At 36.5% G+C, this 27,691-nt stretch overlaps 1 protein-coding gene across 1 annotated transcript in view; it reads right to left on the bottom strand.

The window, feature by feature from the left end:
- Window positions 1–8,901, bottom strand: part of LOC140235257 (cGMP-dependent 3',5'-cyclic phosphodiesterase-like) — a 254,211-nt gene extending 245,310 nt beyond the window's left edge. Inside the window, 1 exon segment of the mRNA XM_072315290.1 lies at window positions 8,635–8,901. Coding sequence (XP_072171391.1) covers window positions 8,635–8,763 — 129 coding nt within the window. The 5' untranslated portion in view covers window positions 8,764–8,901.
- Window positions 8,902–27,691: the final 18,790 nt, after the last annotated feature.

The following is a 27,691-nucleotide window of genomic DNA, read 5'->3' as shown; positions in this document are numbered from 1 at the left end:
ATACAGTTCTCTATTCATGAGTCATTACAAAATTTATTCCTGATAATGCTAGTTGTATATTTGCAAGCCATCTTTTGTTTTCCACAGATAAACACTTTACGCATTATTATCCCCATAGGTACATGGTGTATCAATAGCCGGGTTCACACGTACACCAATTAGCGGGATACAAATCTCGAGATTTGCATCGCGATCGTCATCCCGAGTTTTTTGCACGTGTGGACAGAAAAAACCCGAAAATTAGCGGGATAAGCATCGCGATGCTAATCCCAAGAAATCTTGTGCTGGTTCGTCAATTAGCGGGATAATTGGCCCTGCGGTGGTACGTGTGAACGGTCGGGATTAGAATCTCGAGTTTTTATATCCCATCATGCAATGCGCACATCACAACAGCGAGGCCTCTGCGAGGAGGTCCTTCACCTCTTTGGAGAACAATAACAACAGCGCGCGAACCACACCAATGACGCGTAAAAGACAATGGACAAAGGTAAGTGCGCGCAGGCAGTGATAGACAAGGGCACTGTGTGACCCAGTTTGCAGGCTTTGCTGTTATCTCTATCGGCAATTAGCGGGATAATTCGGTACGTGTGGACGCTCGCCAAATTAGCGGGATACCGATCGCGATCGCTATCCCGCTAATTTGGTACGTGTGGACGCTCGCAAAAAAACTCGGGATGAGCATCGCCATCGTCATCCCGCTAATTTGTACGTGTGAACCCGGCTAATATGTCTCCATCAGTACTTTTAAAAAATACTTGCCTTTAACCACTTAACTCTTTATGTGCCACGTTCGCACGTCAGACTCAGTCGACGGCGTGCCAACTTCGCATATTCTGCTCAAACGCGTAAACCAGCCCAAACCGACTGATAAATCGCCAAATGCCGCATTAAAATGAAGGCATTTGGAACTCACAATTCCACTCCTCTCACATATAGCTTGCATTTTATGTTGTGATTGACTATAAACAAGCGGTGTTCTGTACTGGATTTGTGTGTAAATTCTCAGTTTCGGCCACTGTTTTGTGTGCAAAAGTCATGCCTTTACAGTAATTTAGCTACTGTCAGTCATTTGAAAGACAAAACAATCATACATACATGTAAGTCATACAATTTACATCAACCAAAGCTTGGCATTTTCTCTACAACTTTACTCACTATACACTATGTCCAGCTTAACAAAAATCTATAAAAAAAGCAAAGATTTGAAAATCAGAATGTTTTCTCAAAGCATGATAACGTTGGTTTCTCAGAATAATGTGGCACGCAGGGGGTTTCTACCATGGCACATAAAGAGTTAATCCCCATTCCTCCCCAAACATACAGTACAAACGGGCATAATGTACAATGTATACTCTGTGCTGAACTCATTCATGCAGACAGACACAGAAAAAGATTTAAAGCAAGAGTCTTTTATCGAGAGAAAATCCAGTGCATACAATGTACAGTACACTGCCTCATGTCCCATGGACATACAATTGTACATATCAAATAGTTGTGACCAAGCCTGGCTGACCTAATGTGAAAATCTGCGTGTAATGTCAGCCCAGCTTCAAAGGCTCTTCTACCGCCCTTCATTCTCCGGCCCGGCGAAGAAAGTCCGCCAAGCATGCACGGTGTTTCTGCCGTGACGCACATTCGCCGTCAGCGCAAAGGGGGCCCCATGTTTGCCCTCTCCATAAATCCCTCGTAAAGGAATGCTCCCAACTTTTCTTTCCTGAGCCACAATAAATGCAAATGATGTTTTCACTCCCAGCTGCTGCATGAAAATGTCATGCGTTAAAGGCGATTGAGTCCTCCAGAGGAAACTCTTAAAAGTTTTGACTGAATTCAATGTCATTTTAAACATGTGATGTCCTTGTAGCTTTGTCCAGTAGAGAAAGAGACAAGGATGTTTTCAAATAACACATGAATAATATTTGGGTGTGTCCCCGTCCTCTGGCTACCATAAGATGTTGCTGCTTCCTCTAACAAATTTATGAACAAGGTGTCTTTAAATATCCATTATGCATTGTACAAATGTAAGTATTATACATACATGTATCTATACAAAGTACTCATAATGACAACTGTGATGCTTTTAGAAGTCACTTGTAGTATTAGTGATGCATACATGTACAAATTGAATATCCTGACTGCCCACACAGATTCAAGGGCTTGATTATAGATTTCCAAACCATTCAATCAGAGACCATCAACCCTCTGAATGAGTGGAAAACATTCTGTAGGATTGAAGCTGTTTAAGACATGGTATCACACTGTACATGTGCCACATTCCAGAGCTTCTCACGCAAACATAATAGAATCCCACTGTGGGCGAGCAGCCTGTTCCCCTCAAAGCAACCAAGGTATTAACCCGTTAAGGACGAGTCCCGAGTATACTCGGGCACTTGTCTAGATGGGAAATGCGTATTGTAGCAAAATCAAACCGTCCTAAACGGGTTAAACATGGAAGCTGGCAAGAGGTACAGACAGAATTAAAGGACAAGTTCACCTTCATTAACATAAGGATTGAGAGAATGTAGCAATATTAGTAGAACACATCATTGAAAGTTTGAGGAATATCGGACAATCCATTCAAAAGTTATGAATTTTTGAAGTTTCTGTGCAGTCATCGCTGGATGAGAAGACTACTGCAGTGTATGATGTCACATGCGTACAACAATATAAGGAAAATATAAAGAGAATTTAGCAAAATTTCATCTTTAAAAAAAAAGTACACATTCCCTTGACTAGATATTCGTTATGGGTAATATTATTCCCAGTGCCTTTAAAAAGAGGCAAGTCAAGTGCTCTTTTATTATGCGAAAAAAGTGAAAATATGTTGAATTTTCTTTACATTTTCTTTATACTGTTGTACTCATATGACATCACGAGCCTTAGTAGTCTCCTCATCCAGCGGTTCCAACACAAAAATTTTAAAAATTCATAACTTTTGCATCGATTGTCCAAGTTTCCTCAAACTTTCACTGATGTGTTCTACTAATATTGCTGCATTCTCTCAGTCCTTATGTTTATGAAGGTGAACTTGTCCTTTAAATTACTTTGATGACGATGCTGATGACCATGGTAATGATAACCGATAAAACATTACGGCTTTAATGAGGAGAAGGACTGTTGTCTAATGACCTAATGATGATTATTATTTCTCTCTGTTTGTATTTTGTACGTTTATCATGTCTGACTATTGTTATTTTTGTAAGGTAAAAGCAGTTTGTACCCTTTGGAAATGGTACAACTGTCAAAATGTATAGTGCAGAAATATAATCATGATCACAGTGATGATGATGTAGATGTCAACCCATTGAGGACAGGCTGATTTTGCTATGACAACACATACATTTCCCACAGACACCTGCTCGGGTAAACTCAGGACTAGTCTTCAACTGGTCAATAGTGATGAAGTTGATGACTCTTATACATTGTAATGATAGAATTGATTGGATTTGTTGTCAGTGGGTCAATGGAGATGGTGAAGATGATGGTTACAATGAAAATGGTAGAAATGGTTGAGCTCATTGTTATGGTTGCATATAAAGGGTAATTCCGCAGTTAGGTGGAAACGACATAGATAAAAGAAATGTGCCTCTTTATCTTACTCTTTAATTTAGGCATCAACTTATGCCATGGATGTTCGCCAGTCATTATGGTCTTTCAAATTCAGTAGATTTTATTTTTCGTATTCATTGGTTTTGCGAGATCTAAAACCATCATTTAAACTGTACATGTGGGACTGGGGAAGTTGAAATTCACTTAAATGCAAATTAAGTGGGTTCCTTTGAAAATTTTTCCTCAAAGTTTTGCTAAGGGGTAAAAGATTAATTTCAATTAAATACTCCAGAAGTCATGTGACATTTTGTCAATTACAAAAGCGTGAAATAACCTGCAGAATTATTCCAGACAAATGTAACATTACTATTCATTAAACCGTAACTTTACAAACCATGCTTTTGAGGGTCTAGCTAATAAATTTTAAGTCGGACTGCTAAAAATATTTGCATATTAAGCATTTATCATGATGCAATAATTGAAATTAATGCAGCACTTTGTTTGAAATACAGCTGTAACTTGCATTTTTGCACACTTTTTGTTACAAGACATTGATTTTTTTTGTCATGTCCTTTTTTTGTAACGTTACTAACCAGCCCTTTTAGTTGCCATAGCAATTCTAATATTTATTGGATTGTATTCATTCTTTTTTATATCATAAACCTGGGAAGGATGAACATGTTTTTAACATGATTTTGACTTGAAATGAATAAATGGTTATTTAGTAGTAAAAACAAATATCTAAATTTGTTTAAATGTAACGTTACTAACCGCGGAATTGCCCTAAAGCAGAGTTGTATGCTAAAGGTACATAGCAATGACGATGATATGATGATGCCGATGATTTTTGTGATGAGAATTCTGTGATGAACCTGAGAGAAATGATGGAACTTCAACTGAAGGGACAGTGTACAACAAACACACATTTGCCCCATTTCACGTTCTTCACGTGACAAATTGTTTATCCCTCATTGAGCTGTACAGTGTAAGCAAACAATATATTGTAACTGGCCTTGAAAACATTTTATTATGCAAAGGACTGCTTTGAACTAACGGACATCTGGAACACTCTACGAAAACAACTGGATGTCTATGTGATTACAGAAGAAGCTTTCAAAAAGGAAATTCAAAGTTAAACTGTTCCTATCTATGCTCTGATGAGTTTGCTGTAAAATAGCTTTTGTTGCAAACAATTGTCATAATATTACATGATATGTACAGTTGTACTGCACATGTTATATACAATATAATGCATACCAGCACTTTTACAACCTGTATAATGGTAATAACTTTAACCTGTTCTGATATGTAGACTGCATTACTGCAGCAAAACATACAAGTCAATTTAGGAGCAGTAATACACTGTAAAAATAGCAAATGATACCAAATTGTCAATTGTTCTCAACAGCACAAAGACTATTAGGCACTCAGCATACATTGTACATTATGCACCATGTTTCTAATGTTTTATTGTATTCAAATTATGAACTGCCTACAAAGGTGTACAACATTGTACTTTTATATGAAGAGTTTGTTTGCAAAAACCGATAAGTCCATATTTGCCAAATGGAGATATTTGCGATTAAAGGTCAAGAAACTAGAGAATAATAAGAAAATTTGTGCTCTTTTGACCATAACTTCAAAAATGTACCTTTATACATGTAATGACCAATATATCATTTAAAAGGTATTATTTTGTACTTTATGACAGAGACCATACTTCAAAATCTTCAAAAATGGACTTATCGGTTTTTGCAAACAAACTCTTCATATGTGTGTTCAATACATCACACCTGCTTAAAATTCTAAAATGTGAGAATAAAATCCATGAGGCAGGATGTCAAAATTCACTCATCAAATAGTTTTGTACTATTCATGCATCCCAGCATTGCTCATCAAATTAAAAAGTGGCCTCATGGATTATGCTGCATATATATTCAAAGTCAACGACAGTGGAAACCTGGTAGGTTTTATAAAAAGTCTCTCCAAGGATTTGCAAATTTGGTTGGGAGCTGATTTGTGCAGACTGTGCATGCCGTGTAAAATCAGGTACACATTTTTTTTTTTTTTTTTCAAACACAACCTGTACAGGCAATATATGTGGTATACACATGGGATATTTGTCAGAAAAAACAAACAAACAAGCAAACAAACGATGCATTTAGAAGGTCATTGACTTACTCTCACAAACCTAACTAGAGCACTAAGCAGTATGACCCTGTATCTAGTCAAAGGATTAATACAATAATGAAACACTCCAGTGTGTACAATTTGCACATTGAACAGCACCAAATTTATACGGCATGGAGTGGCAAGGTACAGGTGTGTAGTGACTGAAAGCCACCTACTTTGTATCAGTATGGTACTACAGTATGTACTTCCTTTAATGCAGAGCTAGTCGTCAGGACCAGTGATGAAAAAGAAATTAAATTGTGATCAAAATTTTAATCCAAGTTGTATTGCTTGATCATACTCATGGTACTTGCACATTGCACATTACACTGAATGTCTGCTCAGTAATATTCTGCAGTAGAAGGATGATAATAATTAATATGTTGCACTGCATCTATGGCCTAATACTGACAATGGAAAGATTGTGCTACCACCAGACAATGGAGTATGTACAGACACACAGCCTGTCAGAGAGACCTTACTCACCTGACTGGTCATTCACAAAGACACGCTATAAGGCTAAAGCCTTCAATTCTATGCACTGTTAGTATGACTGGTTTACAATGTAGCATACGATGCTCTAACACAGTTTATAAACGTTACAAACATGCCAGCTTGCAGCAGTGGCAGTGGCATGGACTAGCACTAAGTGAGAACATGATTCAGTGGAGAAAAACACAAACATCCGGAAGATGTTGACTGGTACAGTTCATTCAAGTAGGCCTACTTTCAATTACAACATAAATTGTAAACTCTCACTTTTAGTTTCTCTGTAGCATTTGATTCACTTCTGAAGTCAGACTACTGTCTGAGCACATTTTTTCATTGAGAAAGAGAATGAGAAGGGGGGGGGGGTCTGGAGTTAAGGACATTGAATACATTTTGCAATGTAAAGGTGAGGTTTGCATATAATGACAACACTATCTTGTGACAAAGGGGATATTGTGATATTGAACAACAAAGGCAAGTATGCAACTACATGTATTGCAAATTATGACAATAACATCGCCAGTTGCTCAACAACCAAAGCCTCATTGTGGAGTAGTTAACATTGCACGTAAGTCCAGTATTAATCTAGGCCTATATTTCTGGATGATTCACAACCAAAAAAAAATTCACTGTAAAAAGAGAAAAATCTTGGAAGAAAGCTTCGCAATGTACATTGAATTCTAGAACCAGCTAAACATGATGAACATCACAGGGGCAGATCCAGGAATTCTGTAAAGGGGGGGGGGGGGGGAGGGGCGTGACTAATTATTTCTGGTGCCACTTCCAGGTTTCATTTCATTTTTTTCTTTTTATTTCTTTTGTTTTTAACGAAAAATAAAGGGGCGGCATGCGCCGGTTGCGCCCCCCTCTGGATCCGCCACTGCATCATACTTCCAGTGTATGTTGGGTATATATATGACCTTAGATTACCACAAAAAAACTAGCCTCCCAATTCAACACCTAATTCAGAGCTTTCAAAAGGTCATACACGTAAAAAAAAATATATATATCAAATATTATATACAGTGTATTATCATGCATGTACCTGGAAACAATGGAGCATGCAGTGTTTTTATGCATAGAACCTGTTTCTATTTTTCACTCAGCACCACTGCACTGGGCTTCCTCATATACATGTACCAATCGAATTGTGAATTTTAAGTTCTAAAATAGAAAACAGCCACACTAAAAAATAATCATTACCGAGGATAGGCTGTGAGTTTTTTGTTTTGTTCTGTTTTTCTAATGTGTCCATAAAAAGGGTCAGGTAGAAGCTCATTCAAAAAGAAACTGAAAAACTTTGAATATCATGCAACTATGCCTGCACATACAAAAATTGTATAGTTATTGCTGTCTGCTAAAAATTGTATCTTTTATTGCTGTCTGCCCACACAAGACGTCCCACCTGCATCATACTCCAATGGTCCAACCGAGACAAATCTAAAATAAGGTACATGAATCATATCATCATGTCACACTTGTAAATACTTCAGTGCTGTCTGCTAGTAGAGATGTTTTGCCCACACAAGACATCACACCTGCATCACACTCTGATGGTCCAACTGAGACAAATCTAACAATCTAAGGTACACAAATCACATTATCATGTCACATTTATAAATACTTGGGGTCCAGTAGACTCTAATATGATGTACGAAGATATCAAAACATGCCATGAGACCAAGAAAGATCACAGGTGAATGACCTTCCGCAATAGGCTACTACATGTAGAACCTCTACTATTAGTATTACCATAATGAACTCTAAATGATTAGTACGATCTCAGACTCAGATCCATTTGTCTGGCTGATCAAATAATTAACTTTTAAACTTGTAAGTAAAGCATGTAGTAAGATAGACTAGGAGTAGGATTTTGTAGTATTTAGTAGAATTCATTTTCAATTTAGAGTTCTAACGTTACACATTTCTTGATAAAGAAGACTTGCAGGGTGGTGACAGAGCAATGAAACTTGAGAAGAAAATATTGACTCCAAAGTGCCACCCCTTTTTTGTCAAGATTTTACATGTCATAATTTCAGCATTGCCAACAACACTTAGCAGAAATAAATCATCATCTAGTGTAACTTGAAGTACGGTAGGTTCTTGATCTTTAATATCCAAATAGACAGTTCTGGAACAGTTGAGCGTCATAATTCCGACGGCGGTTCATATAAAATACTAGGTAGTGATTACTACGTAAACTTTACTGGTGTCGAATAACATGGGACCCCTCCGATCCCTAGACAGGTTGTTCAGAAGCAATTGAGGTCATTCAACCTCGAGTAAACTGAGAAGAAAATGCGCTAAGTTGACTCGTTAATTTTGATGGCCCATTAGTAAACGATCCGTCAACGCAATGGCTTCTCGTTAATACGAATCTCCTTTCCACTCGTAAAGTCAGCGAGTGGGGCAATCGTTGGTGCTTACCTGGACGGCTTCCTCGCCAAACTCCCCGGGTGCTTCCACACGGTACTGCTGTCCTCCTCGGCGCATTAGGAACCAGGTTTTGTCCCTGAAGTACGAGAAAAACGAGGTGAAAAGCTGGCTTAGGCCCATGACTGCTGTATTTTCGAAATATCCAATAAATCAACACATCCCAGTGCCAGCGGTCACTGCTGACAGACGATTAGCGCGTGGTTTTAGAGACAAATAAAGTCTTGTAACATCCACTGTGAAGTCCGTATAACGGCCCTATTCTAGGTCATACAGAATATAACGGTAGTGTATGGTATCCACGAACGCCAAAAGTTTCTATGAAAAATTTCGCCGCTGTGCCTTTACGTATGAGCAAGGGAATATTCTCTCTGAAGTTCCAGCACTGCGCGCTGTGTGCAAGGGTAGTGAACGTACATTTTGCCAGCGGTATACGCACACACACAGTATGCAATACATACCGGTACACACACACGGTATGATCAGAACCTGTGCGCGCTAATGATGTGCACCCAAACGTACAGATCAAGGCAAAGGAGCAAAACTGGTAAAGAAAATTCTTACCTCAAAGACAAGTACCCTTCGAAAATCACGGAAAGATCAAAATTCGGCTAAAATTTGTAGCAACCTTCAATGGTTAGCGCTGTGTCAACGAGACAAACAGTCTGAATCAACTGATATTGTGCAAGCCGAGAGCTCGAGGGCTATTGATTTATTTGCCAATGGACTGAGCTTGACGAAATAGACTTTGTTCCCTCTTGCAATTTGATAGGAAAATGAACCCAGACTCCGGAAAAGGATATTAATCATCGATATGATTTACATGAGAGATGGCTTGTGCCATTTGGAGGAAGTCTTGAAAGAAAATATGATGGACTGCCTTCCGCCATTTCGTCAGGTTTCCTAGCATCCTGGTTTAGTCTGTTAGAGTGATTTTGTTTTGTTTTTTGTTTTTTGCCACAGTGGACTACGGAGAGACTGAATTTTCGTTTTGTTTCGGTATTTGTTTTGATAATACGCTATCAATGAACTCCAGTGCAACAAACGAAAGCGAAGCAAATACATAAATGATGTCTGACATGTTATCTCTTTTAAGTGCATATGCACTCATCGATTCAATGTAAGCAATTTACATAAAAGCACATCTTGATACATTTGATAATGAATATCGGAACGCTACGCCGTGCGGTGGCATATAATCATATAGTTATGAACTAGTTGCTGTGAAATCAGTTTAATTCAATTCAATTTCAATTCATTTTCATTTTCTTCTTGATGCTCTAACACATTTCAAATATCATTATCAGCGGGAGGGGGTGGGACTCATGTTAACTTCAATGTTTCAGGGTTTGTTTGTTTTTTTCTTTTTCTTGTACATCTGTATATAAATGTACATATGTTATAAATGTTCTAAATGTTCGACTGAGCTGCCATCCTAGTACACACACAACACCTCACCTCAGCACGCTTAACTCCAACCACCATCGCAAATGTTTCGGTTTCCAAACAACCGGCTGCCAATATTGACTGCCGGCAAGTAACCAGGCCAAATGTGAACTGTGCATCTCACATGTCTTGATAAAGGGCAGGACCCGAAAGCTCGAAGTAAAATCAAATTGTGAGGATTCAAAAGCTACGTCTACCGCCTCTTCTTTACTCTCGTTTTACACACTACTAAGATGCGACGGCCCAGGGGTTAGCAGCTGAAGATACACCTCTCACACACACATGTTATAAATGTTTATATATGTTATAAATGTTTTAAATGTTATAACTGTTAAAAATGTTACAGATGTTGTGAATGTTATACATGTTACAAATATTTTTATATGTTATAACTGTTTATATGTTATAGTAGGCCCCACTCACAAGCTGTGCTTCTTGGGGACTGTGTTTGGCTTGGTTTTCAATGAATTGAAATTGAAATAAATACCTATCTCTTCAACAGACGGAACAAATAATAATATTCCAAAAATATAAATGGTCTTCAGTACATAATAGTTGATTTTATGATGAAAATTAGAGGTAACTAACAAATTGAAATTATGTGTGCTTTGATATAAATATGTATACATATTTGATATGAATATTTATGTATTTATGTATATATTATATAAGTACTATATGAAGAGTTTGTTCGCAAAAACCGATAAGTCCATTTTTGAAGATTTTGAAGTACGGTCTCTGTCATAAAGTACAAAATAATACCTTTTAAATGATAAATTGGTCACTACATATAAAGGTACATTTTTGAAGTTATGGTCAAAAGAAGCAAACATTTTCTTATTGTTTTCTTTATTTTTCTTGACCTTTGATAGCAAATATCTCCATTTGGCAAATATGGACTTATCGGTTTTTGCAAACAAACTCTTCATAATTATTATATACCATCCAATGTCTTCACATAATGCTTCCAGTAATTGTGCATAAATGTGGTTTCGTCACTTATTTCTCATTTCCTTCCACTGCCTAATGATGTTAGATTTTGCATTTTCATTCTTTTTTCTGACTAAAAAATAAAAAAAAAACCTGATAAAAAAAGGTATATATTGTTACTGAAGGTGCACGTGAGAATGCAAAGCACAAGAAAATAACAAAATAAAGATATATAGAAGACAGTCATTACGATAGGGCCAATTGAAAGGAAAATATGAGAGAATGATTCATAGGTATGCTGGTGTGGATGCCCAAAACAATAGCGTCTAGCCATACATGCGAAAATGACACGAAAGTAAACACAAAATTGATTTGTGTGTGTGTTGCTTGATTGTTGAATAAGCGTAGAATTGTTTGTATTCTTTACTATCATTATATCCATCGTCATGAATAAAAATGTTGATCCATGATGTCATTACTTAATGTTCTTGATGTTCGTACAATTTTCAATCATATAGGTATTTCTGAAACGTGGTTAAGATGTAAAGATTCATATTTTGATATAAATGGGTATACGGTTTTGTGTGTAATGATAGAGAAAATAGGAGGGGTGGAGTTTCATTATATGTAAACAGCAAATTAGATTTTAAGTGCAGATATGATTTAAATGTGAACATTTCATGTTTTGAGTCTATATTCATCGAAATAAAAAAATTTAATAAGAATGTCGTAGTTGGTGCTGTGTGTCGCCCACCAGATCAATGTGTGCAATCTTTTTCTGAAATTTTGAATGAAATTTTGATGATTGTAAATAAAGAAAATAAGTTAATTTATTTATTAAGAGATTTTAACATTAACTTATTAAGTATTTCTGTTTGTCAAAAAGTAGCTGATTTTTTATATGTTTCTATGGTAAATTGCACATACCCACTTATTCATAGCCCAATTCGCATGGCAAATAGTACAGCCTCTTTACTGGACAACATACTTACTAATGACTTAGAGGATATGTTTACTGATGTATTATTGGCAGATATAAGTGATCACTTTCCAATATTTTCTTTTTGTCATCTAGAGTTAGATGTTCATAATTCTGATCCAGCATATAAGCATGTAATAAATGATGATAATGTTTGTAAATTTGTGAAAGACGTAAATGTTGTAAATTGGAATGTAAATGCTAGCGACGTTAATGTAGGCTATGATGAATTTTTGAAGAAATTTCAGTATATTTATGATTTGCGTTTTCCTTTGAAAAAGATTGGTGAAAAAAAGTTTAGAAACAAGCCATGGTTTAATAAGGATTTAAGAAATTTATGTCATAAAAAGTATATCATGTACAACAGATACTTGAGAAAACCTACTCAAGAGAGATATTATGACACAGTGGTTATGTCACGAAATTATGTACATGTAACTCAAGAAATTAAAAGTGCAAGAAGATTTTATCTATAAAAAAAAAAATGAAAAGGCCTCTGGCAATATTAGAAGCACATGGAAGATAATAAATGGCATAAAAAAATTGGTTCTGGAGTTAAGAAAAATGTGCTACCCACGACTGCTCACTGGATTGATAATGATATTACTGGGAAATGTGCAATAGGTAATGCATTTAATAAATATTTTATCAATATTGGAGAAAGTGTGGCACGACAATGTGATGATATAGAATATGACAAATGTATGCAATATGTTCATAAAAACCCAGCAAGTGCCTTTTCTTGCCATGCACTCCAAAAGAGATCATTGATATTGTGTGTAAATTAAAAGATAAGAGTCCTGGGCCCCGTTGCAAGAAAGTTGCAATCAATTGCAAATAATTGCTAATTTTGAAACAACCATTCTGATTGGCTCAGGGTCTGCCCTATTAAGAAGACATGCATGCAACAATGATTTTGATTGGCCAGTGACAATCAGTTGCAAGTTGCGTTTAAACGCAAAGTTTCTAGCAACGGGGCCCTGGTTTTGATAATGTTGATGTAGCTATTGTAAAGAAAGTTATTCATATTTTGTGTATCCCGATATGTGCAATAATTAACTTATCATTTACTACAGGCACTGTTCCTGATCAAATGAAAATTGAGAAAGTTATTCCTATTTTCAAAGGTGGAGATAAAGAACAGATATCGAATTATCGTCCCGTTTCTATTTTACCTAAAAAATTTTAGAAAAGTGTGTAGGCCTATATACACGCATTGTGAAATTTCTGGATAAGTGCAATATTATAACAAATAGTCAGTATGGTTTTAGGGCGAGTCATTCCACATCTTCTGCCATAATTGAATTTGTTCATAAAGTTGTAAGTGTTGTGGATAGTAGAGATAATAAAATGATAGAGTTACTTTTAGATTTGAGTAAGGCATTTACTCTTAATCATGATATTGTATTACATATAAGCTTTATTTGTATGGAATTCGTGGAGTAGTATTGAAATGGTTTGTAAGTTAAGTAATCGTAAGCAGTTAGTGACTGCTGAAGCTGTAGAATCAAAGTTGGTGTCAGTAAGATGCAGCGTGCCCCAGGGATCCATTTTGGGCCCACTCTTTCTTTTTTTTTTTCTTTTTTTTTTTTTGCTTTACATTAATGACATAGTCAATGTTTCTAATAAATTACAAATGATATCATTTGCCGATGACACGAGTGTGTTTATGTCCGACAATGATCCTCATGTACTTCAAAGTAATTTCAATAAGGAATTTAGTAAATTTGTTGATTGGTTTGATTGTAATGGTCTTATGATTAATGTAAATAAAACAAATCATGTAATGTTTACCAATAGACCGATTGATAAATATGTTATATACAGATTAAACTTAAAGATGTTATGATAAAACAAGTTAATTTTATAAGGTTTCTTGGTGTCACAATAAGTTGAACTGGAATGAGCACACTCGAGTCATCTGCAACAAATTAGCCAAAAATGTTGGAGTTTTTACCAGATTGAAATTCTTACCAAAAAATTATGATTGATTACATTGTACAATACATTAATTCTCCCGCATTTGAATTATTGTTCGGTAATATGGGCCAGTCGTATTCTAGTATGTCAAATGTAAATAGAATATCATTGCTTCAAAAGAAACTTATTCGTTCAATAAATCACAGTGAATATTATGCCCATACTACTCCAATATTTTTACCAATTGAAACTTTTGAGGTTTCAAGATATTTACATTTATCAGTGTGCAATATTTATGTATTTGTGTTTTAACAATGTGATTCCTAGAAGTTTATTAGATTATTTTAAGTTATATAGGGGCCTACTAATTGTAGATATAATATGAGAAATGTTGATTTATATACTGTTCCTTTTGCCAGAACCTTGCGTCTCAAAAATCGATATTTGTCAATGGACCTAAAATATGGAACGGAATTCCTCCTGATATCCGAAGCAGCACATCATTACGATTATTCCAAAGGAGATACAAGTTATACCTTCTAAATCAATACATTGAATTTTCTGATTGTTAGGCCGTTTGTGTGTGTGTGTGTGTGTGTGTGTGTGTGTGTGTATCTGATAGGTGTGTATAATCATGTTTTAATTTGTTGTAATTGAGACGTTTTTATATTTATCAAAGATATTTTCCATGACATGATTGATTATACTAAATGTGTATATTTTTGGAGACAGGCTTAAATACAAGGCTGTGCCTTCCTGTTTATCTTCTAACACTATCCAATCATTTTGTTTTATTGTATTTCTCATGAATGTTGTTGTAATTATAATGCTTTTGTGTAGTCTTATTAATAGTAATGCTGCATGTTTCTGTTATATGTTGATTTTTTTTGGAAGTGTTAAATAAACCTGAAACCTGAAAAAAAAAGTAGTGCACAAGGTGTTATCCTTACTTCATATCATAATAGGATAACCTGGTTTCACAATATCAGTTCCGTATTCTTATTTGATTCTACAATAAGTATTATAATAGGATAAAAACAATTAAGCATTATGTGTTCGAATAGTTAAGACCAATCGCACAGTCAGTAAGAATATAAAACCGACAGTGATCATTGTCTCACCTGGTTTGTTAGTTAGTTTGTTGTACAGGTAGTTAGTTACTTACTTACTTAGTTAGTTAGTTAGTTAGTTATACAGGTAGTTAGTTAGTTAGTTTGTTAGTTTGTTATACAGGTAGTTAGTTCGTTAGTTAGTTAGTTTGTTATACAGGTAGTTAGTTAGTTAGTTAGTTTGTATGTTTGTTTGTTTGTTTGTTTGTTTGATTGATTGTTTGTCGAACGCTGATAAGATATTGAAACATCCTTTTATAGGCTGGTTTACCGATTCTCATTAATGTGCTGTTTGTTTCTAATTGGGGGTTTGTCAATCTGCCCGAAAGTCAAATGATTGATTATAAATCATAATGATAATAACTGTAATACAATTTGTAGCTGTTATTTCTATACTATATAGTATATCCTTAAAAAACAAAAAAAAAAAACAAAAAAAAAAAAAAACTGTGCACGCATTGGTCGTGGTTATCACGTCGAGCAAGACAGGAGGAAAGTTTTGTGGTTGCCACAGGAACAACATCTGAAGGCGAGCACCATACTAGTAGTATGGTTATTGTTAGACGCGGGTTTTATTATTTTTTTTTTTTCGCTTTAAACTTGAAGGGGTCTAAACATTAGAAGTGGTAAGTGATCGTGACCGGGAAGTCCATTGCTTCCACCTAATTTGACTTCACCTATATAATACCTGCATTTTTTTTTCTCCAAAAATAACATAAGATTACAAGATTTATTTGTTCGTTTTGTTGGTTGGTTGGTTGGTTGGTTGGTCAATTGGTTCTTGTAGTTGTGTGTTTTGTTTTGTGTGTTGGTTTTTTTTTTTTTTTTTTTGAGAGGGGGTGGGGTTCGTCAAGACTATCGGCTCATTACTTTCAAGACCCAAGCCCATGCATATACACAGAGGATAAACAAACATGCTATCGTACAAACGGACACACACACACACACATACACACACATCTGTTCGATAATAGGTGCGTCACAAACTAATAACTTGATATATTTTCTCTGTGATGTGATTATAGCTCGTACGCAAAAGTCCACTCCTAAATTAATATCAAGATATTCCTCTGCTTGATTCAAAAGAAAAAAAAAAATGTTTCTGTACCATGAGTGGATACTTAAGTTAATAACCATTTAAATCTGACTCGAACATGTTCAAAAGGAATGTTGGACGTATTAATATCACTGCCTTAAACGACGAAAGAACAAGTATAATAGATTTGTTATCGCGTATCGCAACCAAATACTTCTGACGTCAGATATCGCACACATCTACGTCATCACCCAGGTAAAGAATTTCTTCTGCAATTGTTTCTTCCTTCTTGAATCTCACTTCCCATAGTACATGACTTGTGTAGTTTTCACCCTTCATTCTTGCAGTGCGTGACGACATTTCTCTGTGCTTGTTGGCTGAATTTTGTTGTTTTGAGTCGAGGTATAGTTTACGTTGTGACGAGATGAACGTCCAGAAAATAGTTCCCAGTTTTTGGTCCATTTCAAAACACGATTATGGATCCACGCTTAAAATGAACTTCATCACTAGGTGTATGCTGGGAATGCATCAACGGCTCTTATCTCCTTATGCGGATAGTGGTCAGAGAGGAGTGTTATAGCTCTAAATTATATTATTCTTTCATTGGTCTTGTATTCCAGCTCAAGCGACATGTTCTTAAAGAATTTAAGCTTCAAGGATTTGGTTGAAGGTTCATAGTGTTACCAGGAGAGTTGCCATTGCAAATTGTATTCATTACTACAAAGTGGAATAAGATAGTACACATGAAAACAAAGCTCAAATGAATACCATTAAATTGGGCAGAAGTCAAGAATGAGGGTGTTTACTTATACCTGACAGTGGTTTCAACACCATTTGTCTATCATACACTACAATATAAAGAAGACAATGCAACAAACGGACAATACGCGAAACATAATCATTGTCTCATTGTTAATTTACGTGACCCATATCCGCAATATTATTCTTGAAAATGCACGAATTTGCAGATCGTTCTCACAGGACTTAATTTCGAACAAGGCTTTGTGAGCTAGAATAATAAAGAAATTGATGACCTTCCGTCCTGACATTTGGCTTGAGGCCAAAAACATGAATATCAAAGAAATACACATGTAAACACGACCGGTCAAGAATAAAGATATATACTCGAAAACATAAAAAGTATTTTGCAATTGATATGTTCATTTAGTAATTCGTTATCCTGTGGTGGAAGGGGAAGAATAACTGGCCTCCTTTTTGATGAAATCCATGATGAATACTATCATGACATTGAGAAGAGATGGTGGCAATCAACATCACACTCGTCATTCAGTGACACCAAATAACAAGAAAGCTATTTCACCACCAAACTTTTATGAGGAATCAACAAACACGAACTTTATTCCTCGATTTCGAGCGTCAATGTGTCTCTAGTGCTCTCTTTCTCCATTACATGCTTCCTACCACGTGGGCCTCCTCGAATGAATCTTGCATACATTAATTTGCATATATACATATTCATGACAATGCCACCATCCTAGTCATTTCTGGTCATTAATACATGAGTGATGTGATGCAGCTCACATGCGAAGACTTGACATTTCGAGCGATTAACCTTAGACTCCTTTATAAATATAGCACTATCAAAATGAGCTAATATCCAACCTTTGCTGGATACACTATAGAGTAATATATATATATATATATTTTTTTTAACAAGGAGACGTGATATTTATATATCAAAGATTAATCTTCACTTTTGGAATGCTTATGTTAAATTCCTGTGAACGCGCTGTAAAAAAAAAAAATATATATATATATATATATATATATATATATATATATATGTGCTGTATAGTATTACCAGTGATTGACAAATTACCCTATACATCGACGTATTTATGCACCGAATTAATCAGTGTTTAAGCAGTAGCTATTTATAATGCGCATAATTTTTTCTTTTTTAATGATGACAACATCTTAGACACTGATTACTTCGGTGAATATTTACGTCGACGTAGGGCAATTTGTCAACCAGTTGCAATAAGAATAACAACTCGACACAAGAATTCATGAATTTGAATTACACATCACAGTGTTTTGCATTGTGTAACAGATTCGAATGTTTTGTATATTGCACATAATGACTTGATTTGATTCGATCAGAACTACACAATTCGCACTGTTTGCTAGAAAAGGACGGTACTTCGTTCACAAACTATTGACTTATATGTTCCTGTCGACAAAAAAAGAACAAAGAGACATCGAACTTCATTAAAATTCAGAATGTAGACCCGTCTCTAGAAGATGGTAATACATAATTTCTACAGTCGTTTTGATATCGTATTTCTCCGAGACCACGTTTGAGAAAAAAAAAAAAATCAATACCGATCTCTTCTTGGTGAGATGGGTTAAAGCCAGGAGCGATGCATTATGGGAAGGGAGGATGTGTGTCGCTTTCTGAGAGGTGTGAATCCCACGTGTGTGGAGTAAGCCCCGCATCCCAGACAGGGCATTCATGGCAAACGTAGTCAGACGTGGTGACACCTTAGACATACCAGACAGCCTGGTATATAGCCGACCTCTCTACAGACAACCACGTCCTCACGTTACATCCCTGTGGAAGAAGAGGATGCATTATTCTCTTTACTCTCCTCTTGTGTCCCTCTCTCTCTCTCTCTCTCTCTCTCTCTCTCTCTCTTTCTCTCTTTCTCTCCCCCCTCTCTCTCTCTCTTCTCTCCTTCCCCACCCCCTACCCTTTTTCCATTCCTTCCCTATAAACTTTCTCTTTTCTTTCTTTTTATACTCGAGTGAGCAAGGAATTCAATGGCATCTACTATATACCATGTCAATCAACTCCCTCGAACAACTTTCCTTTGATTTCTATTGTGTGATATACAAAGGCGGGATTTCGTTAATTTCATTGGCACTGTACGTGTTGGTATTGTTGTCGTAATCAATTCATTGTGTTACCTAATGCATAATATTAGAAATATTATTTCTAATTGTGATAATAACAACACAAACATTACGAGAACAAGGACATAAGAAACAATAACGAATAAATGCGTAATAAGAAAAACTGCAATTCATCAATATCATTCGATACTCGAGTAGTGTTACTGAAAATCCAATCATCGTTTTCCAAGTTTTGGCGAGTTTAATTTACAGATGAGATGATGAGAATTCTTTCAACAATATCATAATATGATATATCGGTGATCAAAATAAATAATTATGCCTGTCACTTCAGGCGCTGGGAAATTTAATCCCTCTGTTCAAATTTCAAACGTTAGTCGTTTCTTTGCCAATATTCTATGTGTGTTAACCCTTTCTGTGCCTGTAACTTTGAAGATTGTGGAAAACTGGGGTCGCCCCACGAGCTGGACAGCCACGAGTCATACGGTTCACGAGCTACATAATGAAAAAAAAAAGGTCCATGAGTCATACACCCACGAATCATTATACAGCACAACTAGACATCTCGGAAACAGGCCCACGAGTCATTGACACCACTAGGCCAAAAAAAAAAAAAAAAAAGATGCACACGAGCTTGGCACTAGGCAAATAAGATCCAAGAGCTCAGCACCACGCAAGAAAGGCCCACGAGCTCGACATTTCGTAATCTTTTTAATCATTGGTTATTAGATGGCGCTAATCGTCCTGTCGAGTTCGTGGGCTATACTTGTGTCGAGCTCATTTGCCTCTTAATCTCAAACTCGTGGGTTAGATTTATGTAATATCGAGCTCGTGGACTTTTTTTTTGCCTTGTGTCGAGCTCGTGGGCCTTGTTCACTTAGTGTCTAGTTCGTAGGCCGTATGCTTTGTAAGCTGTAGCTCGTGAGCTGTGTGACTCATGGGCTAGGACTCGTGGACGCCTAGCTCGTGACGCGCACTCGTACAACTTTAGGGGGTTTTCTGTGCAGATCGGCACTCAAAGCATGCACACAAAGGGTTAAATCAATATAGGTTTATTATGAGCACATGCATAATATGCGTGTGTGTGTGTGTGTGTGTGTGTGTGTGTGTGTGTGTATGTGTGTGTGGTTGGGTTATGTAAAATTGTAGAAATCAAAATATTAACGAAAAACAAAAGAAAAAGTAGGTAGAAGAATATTTTCCGTGATATTCTCTTAAACACATCACCGACGTCTATAAATGACTATTCTTGTTGCATTGAAGAGATAGATGCTCATTATTGTCTTTTGTCCTCTCGATGGTGTCTTTGACAAAGTTTTGGTTTCCAAGACAACCTTCATATGGAAAATGGTCTAGAATCTATATGTCACACAAATGATCATCATTAATGTCAAATAATACCTGGCATTCTTTTGGATTGACTCAGCTGGCGCTCTGAAATGAAATGTTCAAATGTCCTGGTCTATAATTAATATTGACAAGATCATCATGAATTACGGTTGATTTGAAAATCATGCAGATCGTGGGGCCATGTTTCTTGTAATGGTTTTTAGACACTGTCTTTAAAAATGGCTACATACCATGATGAACTGCTGTTTATTTCTTTCAATGATGCCATGTTTTGTGATCCTCCTCAAAGTTTTGTAGAAAGCTGTACTGATGCTGCATATCGCAGGAGTTTATCGGAGAATGCTAAAATGAGGAGTATCTCAGTAAACTTTCTACTCTTCACCAGCCTTCCTTCTGTCCACCTTCCTCAATCCTCCTTCTACTCTTCATCTTCCTCTTCCTCCTCCTCTTTCTCGGTCTTCTTCTTTTCACATCTCCGTCTTGCATTCTATTTCTCTTTTGTTCCTTATTCCACCCCTTAGTCTATAAACCCTACCCATTTGTAGTTCCTCCTTCTCTATACGAGTCACATTTCAACGGAATTTCTGAATACTTATACTCCTGTCTCGCAAATCGGATAATGTGCTTATTGCAAAAGACTTGCAGTAAAAAATATATTGCCTTCAACGAACGATGTGAGCCGGTAATGCCTGCAGTAATAAAATTAGATTCATGCCACCCTTGTTAACGGATATATGATATACCGCCGTGGTAAAGAAGTCCCCATTTCCATGGGAATATGGTATCATGCTTATTTGCCCACTTGTGTATACATGTCTTTGTGTGCCGTGATGTTGTTGACGCGTTCGTCTCACATAGAGATCCGCTCCACAAACATAAATGAAGTGTGCTTGTCCGTATCATTCTATACATCGCCGTTTTCGTTCGCGCAAATTTACAGTGGCGCCAATTAGCACCATTTACCAGCAATTATCTTATCGCCTCTTGCGGTGTTCCAAGGGACCGACGGATGATAGCGTAGAATAAACATGACGTTCCAATTTCGACGGAAACAGACCGCGCAGCAGTGTAATGTTAGAGTGCTTATTCGAATTGTGGCAATGTCACATTTATTATTTAGTTACTAACGGTCTATTATTGCATTACGTTGGGAAACGCTGTGTGAGAGCGTTTCCAATCGCTTGATGCACTGGCGTCGGTACATCTTTGCCTAGATGGATATGATTTTGTCAGAGGAATTGTGAGAACCATAATCATTACTATAAAACTGTTCTTGTATCCTTCTCAGTCCTTTCATTATCATCCCCTCCCACAATCTTTCTGACTCCCACTGACCCCCCTCCCTCCGCCTTCCCTTTTTCTCCTAAATCTTCTTCCTTCCTTTTTTCAAAATCTGTATGTCTCACTCCTGTTCTCCCTTCTCTGGTCTTGGTCATCTATTTCCTCACCCAGACGCTTTTCACTTTCTCGCTGTTTCCTCTCTTTTCTACTTTTCTCCAGGTCATTCTCTTGTAGTAAGAAGCCTTGAGCGCTTTTCTATCTCTCTCTCTTTCCCTTTCTTCTGTCTCTTATTATTTTGTCTTTCCTCATAATTTCAACCATAATCATCATTTCGTCGTTTAAGCAATATGCCCGCCACGCTGCGAGTTTCTGCGCATCGCCACCAATGCCGTTCATTTCACGCGTCCCTCGATCATGGCGACGCAGTCGCAGTGGAATGTCGATACGGACGAAATTGACAATTCGCGCGTGATAAAGATGACATCAGCTTTTGCGCGCGTTTGATTGTTTGTTTGTTTGGTTTTTTTTTTTTGTCTCTCTTATGTGGAGAAAATTAAAGGACAGATGTCCCCTAAGCTTCAGCTACTGATTTTTGACCTCTCCTCCAACTCTAAATTCTACGAGTTATTGGACGCGAGTAGAAAAATGTTACTATATTTTGAAGAATGTCAGCCTTTGTAGTTGACAGGCGAAATTTTCTGTTTAGACAAAGATATTGTAATTTTGTTGTTTTTTCTTTGAACTGGCAAGTGCGTCAGTTTCATATCCAAAGCGTCGAAAACGTGATTGTACCACGTGATTTATGTTAAGTTTCATAATATGACTCATTTGAGTGTGTTGTATGTGTGTGTGTGTATATGTGTCAGGCATTCATTGTTCAATTTTCGTTTGCATTTGTGTATGTATGTATGTATGTATTTACGTTTGCAGATGCTCGTATTCATGAATTATGCATTTAATATGAGACTACAAAAAAGAACACACTAACCAAGTTTCACAGCCATAAATGTGAGCCATGATAATTTGATTAAATGTTATTATCACACTATAGTGATTTCATAAAACGTACTGAAATTTTACTGCTCACATACATTCAGAACGAGAAAGTTCAGCAAATCTAAACCTTGATGATTGAGTTTGGCATACAGCCGTGATTTTCGCAGTGTTTTTCGATTGCTGTCATTTTAAAGGCATAATTTACCATTTGCAGAAGAAACAAGAACCCAGCATTAGTGCTTTAAAATAGTTCTACAATGTGAGTTAGGGATAGAAACAACCACTGTAAAAATTTGAATCCGTAAAATCGAATGCTAAGTATTGTTAAATACACAAAATGTGAACAATAGTTATAATAAAAATGTTTCCAGACTAAACCATCTACGGTTATGGTTTAATTAGAAAAATACTGATATCTCCTTATATTTTAGGCTTTATTGCAACAACAAAAAAAAAAGAATATATATATATATATATGGTAGGATGTTTTGTGATACAACAGATCTACACATATGCACCAAATGTGATATCTTGAACATTTTTTTAAATCACTGCTCCCAAAGGTGAACAAGACCTTTAAGTCCTTCTGTGATGAGACTGATAATGTAATACACGGACTGGAACCATGAACAGGTGGCAGAGTGGAAAAGACATCTGACTAGAGTTCCAATCCCGCCCAGTGCTTATAAGTCCATGGGCAAGACTTTTTTTTTTTTTTTTTTTTTGTTAAAATCACTACGTCCCTCTCGACCCAGGTGTGGGTACCTGGCAACGCAAGGGTAATGCTAATGGCAAGGTCCTCAACCTGGTAGCAGTGTCAATAAAGTAAAAGAAGCTACCCTGGGTAAAGAGGACCTGTATTCAATACATGCATGTCAATCCGGTGATCCGATGACGCGCGGTGTAATCTCACTAGCTACTCTAATCTTATCGGCTCAAATCATGTTCGGATGAACACGTGATAATAATTAGATGATGCAATAAGCAGGGCCTTCTATGAACACATTCAGCTTCCGATTCAGCTCGTGTCATAATGCTTTTTTTTCCCCCTTGAAGTTTTGGTCCGCATGCACCGCAGTCTGGTGCATAAAAAGACAAGTGCGGGCGTAACAGTAGAGGGCGTGCTATAAACATCGAAATAAGAAATGTAAGGACTGCAGAGAGCTTTTTGTATACTTAAGTATATTCTTTGGGCTTAAAGGGATCGTGTAGTTTTTGTCAAGGCCTAAATTCACGTTTCTATAAAAAGAAAATGGTGAGCTAACTAGAAATATCCTATGAAATATGAAAAAGCATGTAATTCCAAAAGGAATTCACCGTTTATTTCATGAAAATTGGTTTTGAAATGGCTGAGATATCCAAAACAGAGCAATCCTAATAAAAGTTGGGACCCGCCTTATATTACAATCTCTTTGTTTTACTTTGTTTTTAGATGTCTCAGCCAGTCAAAACTGATTTTCATCAAAAGGTTTAAACTTTGAATTCCTCTTAGAATGGTACGCCCTGTACCATTTTCAGAAGTTGTTTCTTGGTATCTCGCAAAAAATTAAAAGACCAATCCTCATCTCCACCGATACTATATCAACCCTTTAAAGCCATGATAATATATCACAGTGTATAATACGTGAAAGGTTGGAAATCTTAACATGATTACATGAATGTGAAAATGAGCGCGAAATCCCGGAAAGAAAACAAACTAAATCGGCATGAAAACGTGGTGTATTTTAGAATAAAAATAAAAAAGAGAGATAACAAACGTGAACGTCCAATAAACAGTGCAAAAAAATCACTACAGGGTACTTATTCTCTCCTTGTGAATCACATACACACACAAGCACGCACACACACACAAACATAATTAACGTTACAGTGAAAACTTTGAGCAAAGTTTGAACAAGGAAACTTTGTTTCTGGTCACTTTTCCCTCTGTTTTCATCATTCATTCAATATGAAAAAAAAAATTGTATCACTTTGGATTATGTCAACTTTTTCTTTTCTTTTCTTTTTGATGATGGAAATAAATAAACTATTGAATTGAATTGAATTGAATATATATATATAGAGAGAGAGGTGGATGATATATACATGTAATATATACCACCATCATCAGTATTGCCATCATTATCCTTATCTTCATCATAGTAACCACACGATGTAGACTATTATTTTAGTTCAATGAGTGTTGATTAGAAAGAGATATCTTCTTCTTTTTTTCATCGTTACTTTTCACCATCTCGCTGGCACTTTTGGTTTTGATATTCTATAGCATCATTAAAGCAATGTAGATGCAGATCGATGAAATCCACCATCACCTTATTAAGAGGTTTTTGTGACCTTCCTTTACCTCATCCCTCGCACGCACCTCCCTCGCAGCCCACGACATAATGCACGAGTGGGTCCAAAAATAAGTACATTATAGCGAGCGGTGCTCAAAACCAAACCAATCTGAAAATGCGAAGACGCGCGAAATTTGTTTTGAAGTGTAATTAAGACGCAGAGGGGTGGATTGGAAAGGAGCGAGGAATGGATCTCGCATTCCAAGGACCCATTTTATTTGAGAAATACAATGCGGTATAATTAAATGCGCTTGGTTTTGCTCTGGGTCTGCAGTGTGGATGTGTTGGCTTGTAGGCCTATGTATTATACACTTGTGGGAAATATAATGACGAGTGTGATGTATTTGAATTTTCATTAATATCGCCGAGTTATTGTGCATGACTTATAATCATACTCAGACAGACAGACAGACAGACAGACAGACAAGTCAAGGAAATTAGGCTTTCATTTGGACAAAGATCTGTAAATTCCTTTTAAATAGAAATATGGGGTGGAAATGAACTCGGGTTCGCTATGCCATTTTATGAAACTGGTTTTTTTTCCCCCCGTTTTTTCGTGTTTTTTTTTCGTTGTTGTTGTTGTTGTTGGAATTCAACGTTAATTCGATGAAAATTGGTTTTAAAATGGCTGAGATAGCCAACACAAAGCAATTCCTTTAAGAGGTGGGACCTATACGTGTTATTACGATCGCTTTGTTTTAATTTGTTTTCGGATGTGCTAGCCATTCCAAAAAACGATTTTCATCAAATAAACTTTGAATTCCTCTGAGAATGTTATGCTGTGTACTATTTCGTAAGTGGTTTCTTGATATGTCGCAAAAAGTTAAAAACCCAATCCTTATCTCCACCAATACTACGCCATCCCTTTAAACTTCTTCATGCACGGAGGTGTAATATTTCGATGCATGTCTATGTTTCAAAGTCCTGAAACTGTTTGAAGGCGTCCATTGTCTAATCTTGAAAGAAGTGGCGTATCTATTTTGTCATAATTGATGTGATGTTAATAATGATCATAATCACAAGAATCATCGCCAGGAATCATCATTGTTCTCGTAAATGGCTCTCATTAAAATCATAATTGTTATGCGATAACAGCAACTGTGTCGTTACAATTATGAGTAATCTTATCATTAATGTGCTGTCATGTAACCAAGAATAGATGAGGTAAGCCAACGATGAGTAATATCAATGTTGCAGTAGTCTATGAATGCGATCCATTGATATTTCATTCTGAAACGTATGTATGTATAGAATAAATCTATGATGTATACTGATATGAGTTCTCTCTATGCTTATGAAGCACTAACAGCACATCGTCGCCAATCGAGAAGTAACACATACTCTAACCCGCGACAAGTATGAATTGAATTTTTGCATCGTGCAAACACTCAGCCAGGGCAGTCTTCCCCAATAATTACGTTGTTCGACAGTGGATCTATTGACTTGATATCATATTTTCATTTCAACTCCACTTGCATCGGCTCACTGCCATGTTGATCACGGTTGCCATGGAGATAATTAAATTTGCCACACAGCAGCGTTGACGCTTTCTCAGACGTGTACCCACGACCAAAGCAGAAGTTTAGCGACGCTAACAACATTAGAATGCGACCGCCTGTCATTATTAAAAATCTTCAGCGTCGGAAAAAGTGATGCAAGGATTTTTTTTCCATTTCTGTTTTTTTTTTTTTTTTTTCATCACAACACTCAGGAAGTCGGCTGTGATATGAATCATTTTTTTTTTTTTTTTTGCAGCAGCAGCAATTGAAGAAAAAATGGTATACAGAGGGTATCAAAAGAGAAGCACTAGGAGACAGCTGAGAGAAAATCTATGATGATCACCATGTTGATGAATGATAGAATATCTTGATTATAACAAGACGATGATAATGATGATGACGATGATGACAGTGGTGATTTCAATGATTACGATGATATTTATCCCAAAGCTATACTGTTAATAACATGATGATGATGATGATGATAATAATAATGATGATGATAATATGGGTGATGATTACAATGATTACGATTATATATTTTATCCCAGTTCTACTGCTAATAACATCATGAGGATGAGGATGATGATGCTGATAATGATGATGATGAAGATGATGAGGAGGAGGATGAGGATGAGGATGAGGATGATGGTGATTACAATAATTACGACTATATATATCCAAAAGCTACTGTTAATAACATGATGATGATGGTGATGATTGCGATGATTACGACTATTATCCCAGTGCTACTGCTTATATAACATGAGGATGATGATGATGATGATGATGATGATGATGATGATGATGATGATGATGACAATAACAACGAGAAATGGAAGAAGAACACAATGAAAGAGATGAAAAGAAGAAGATGATGAAGAAGAAGAAGGTGAAATGATAATGAAGAGGAATACCATTGTGGATTGTGAAGAAGTCATAGAGGTCACAAGTCAAAGAAGAAAATCATAGAGTAATAGAAGGGGAAGCAATAATGACTTTTAATGAATAGATATTGATACTGTTAAATCATTAAACCGGGCCCTGTTTCATAAAGCTGATAGTAAAGTTACAAACAACTTACGAGCGACTGGTGATCAGTTCTGATGTGCTATACTTGTCAGAATTTCCATGAATCAGCACAAGAACTGATCACCAGTTGCTCGTAAGTCGTTCGCAACTTTACGAACAGCTTTATGAAACACCCCCAGGAAAATAATGTTAATGCTTTGCAGTAAAGTCTTTGTAGTTGTAGTTCAACGAGTGCAGTGTATCAAGGGGAGTAGTATTAC

This window comes from Diadema setosum, chromosome 11 (genome assembly GCF_964275005.1).
Source record: "Diadema setosum chromosome 11, eeDiaSeto1, whole genome shotgun sequence".
Classification (NCBI taxonomy): domain Eukaryota; kingdom Metazoa; phylum Echinodermata; class Echinoidea; order Diadematoida; family Diadematidae; genus Diadema; species Diadema setosum.
The sequence above is the reverse complement of the archived record's forward strand: the minus strand, read 5'-3'. Positions and strand labels throughout refer to the sequence as shown.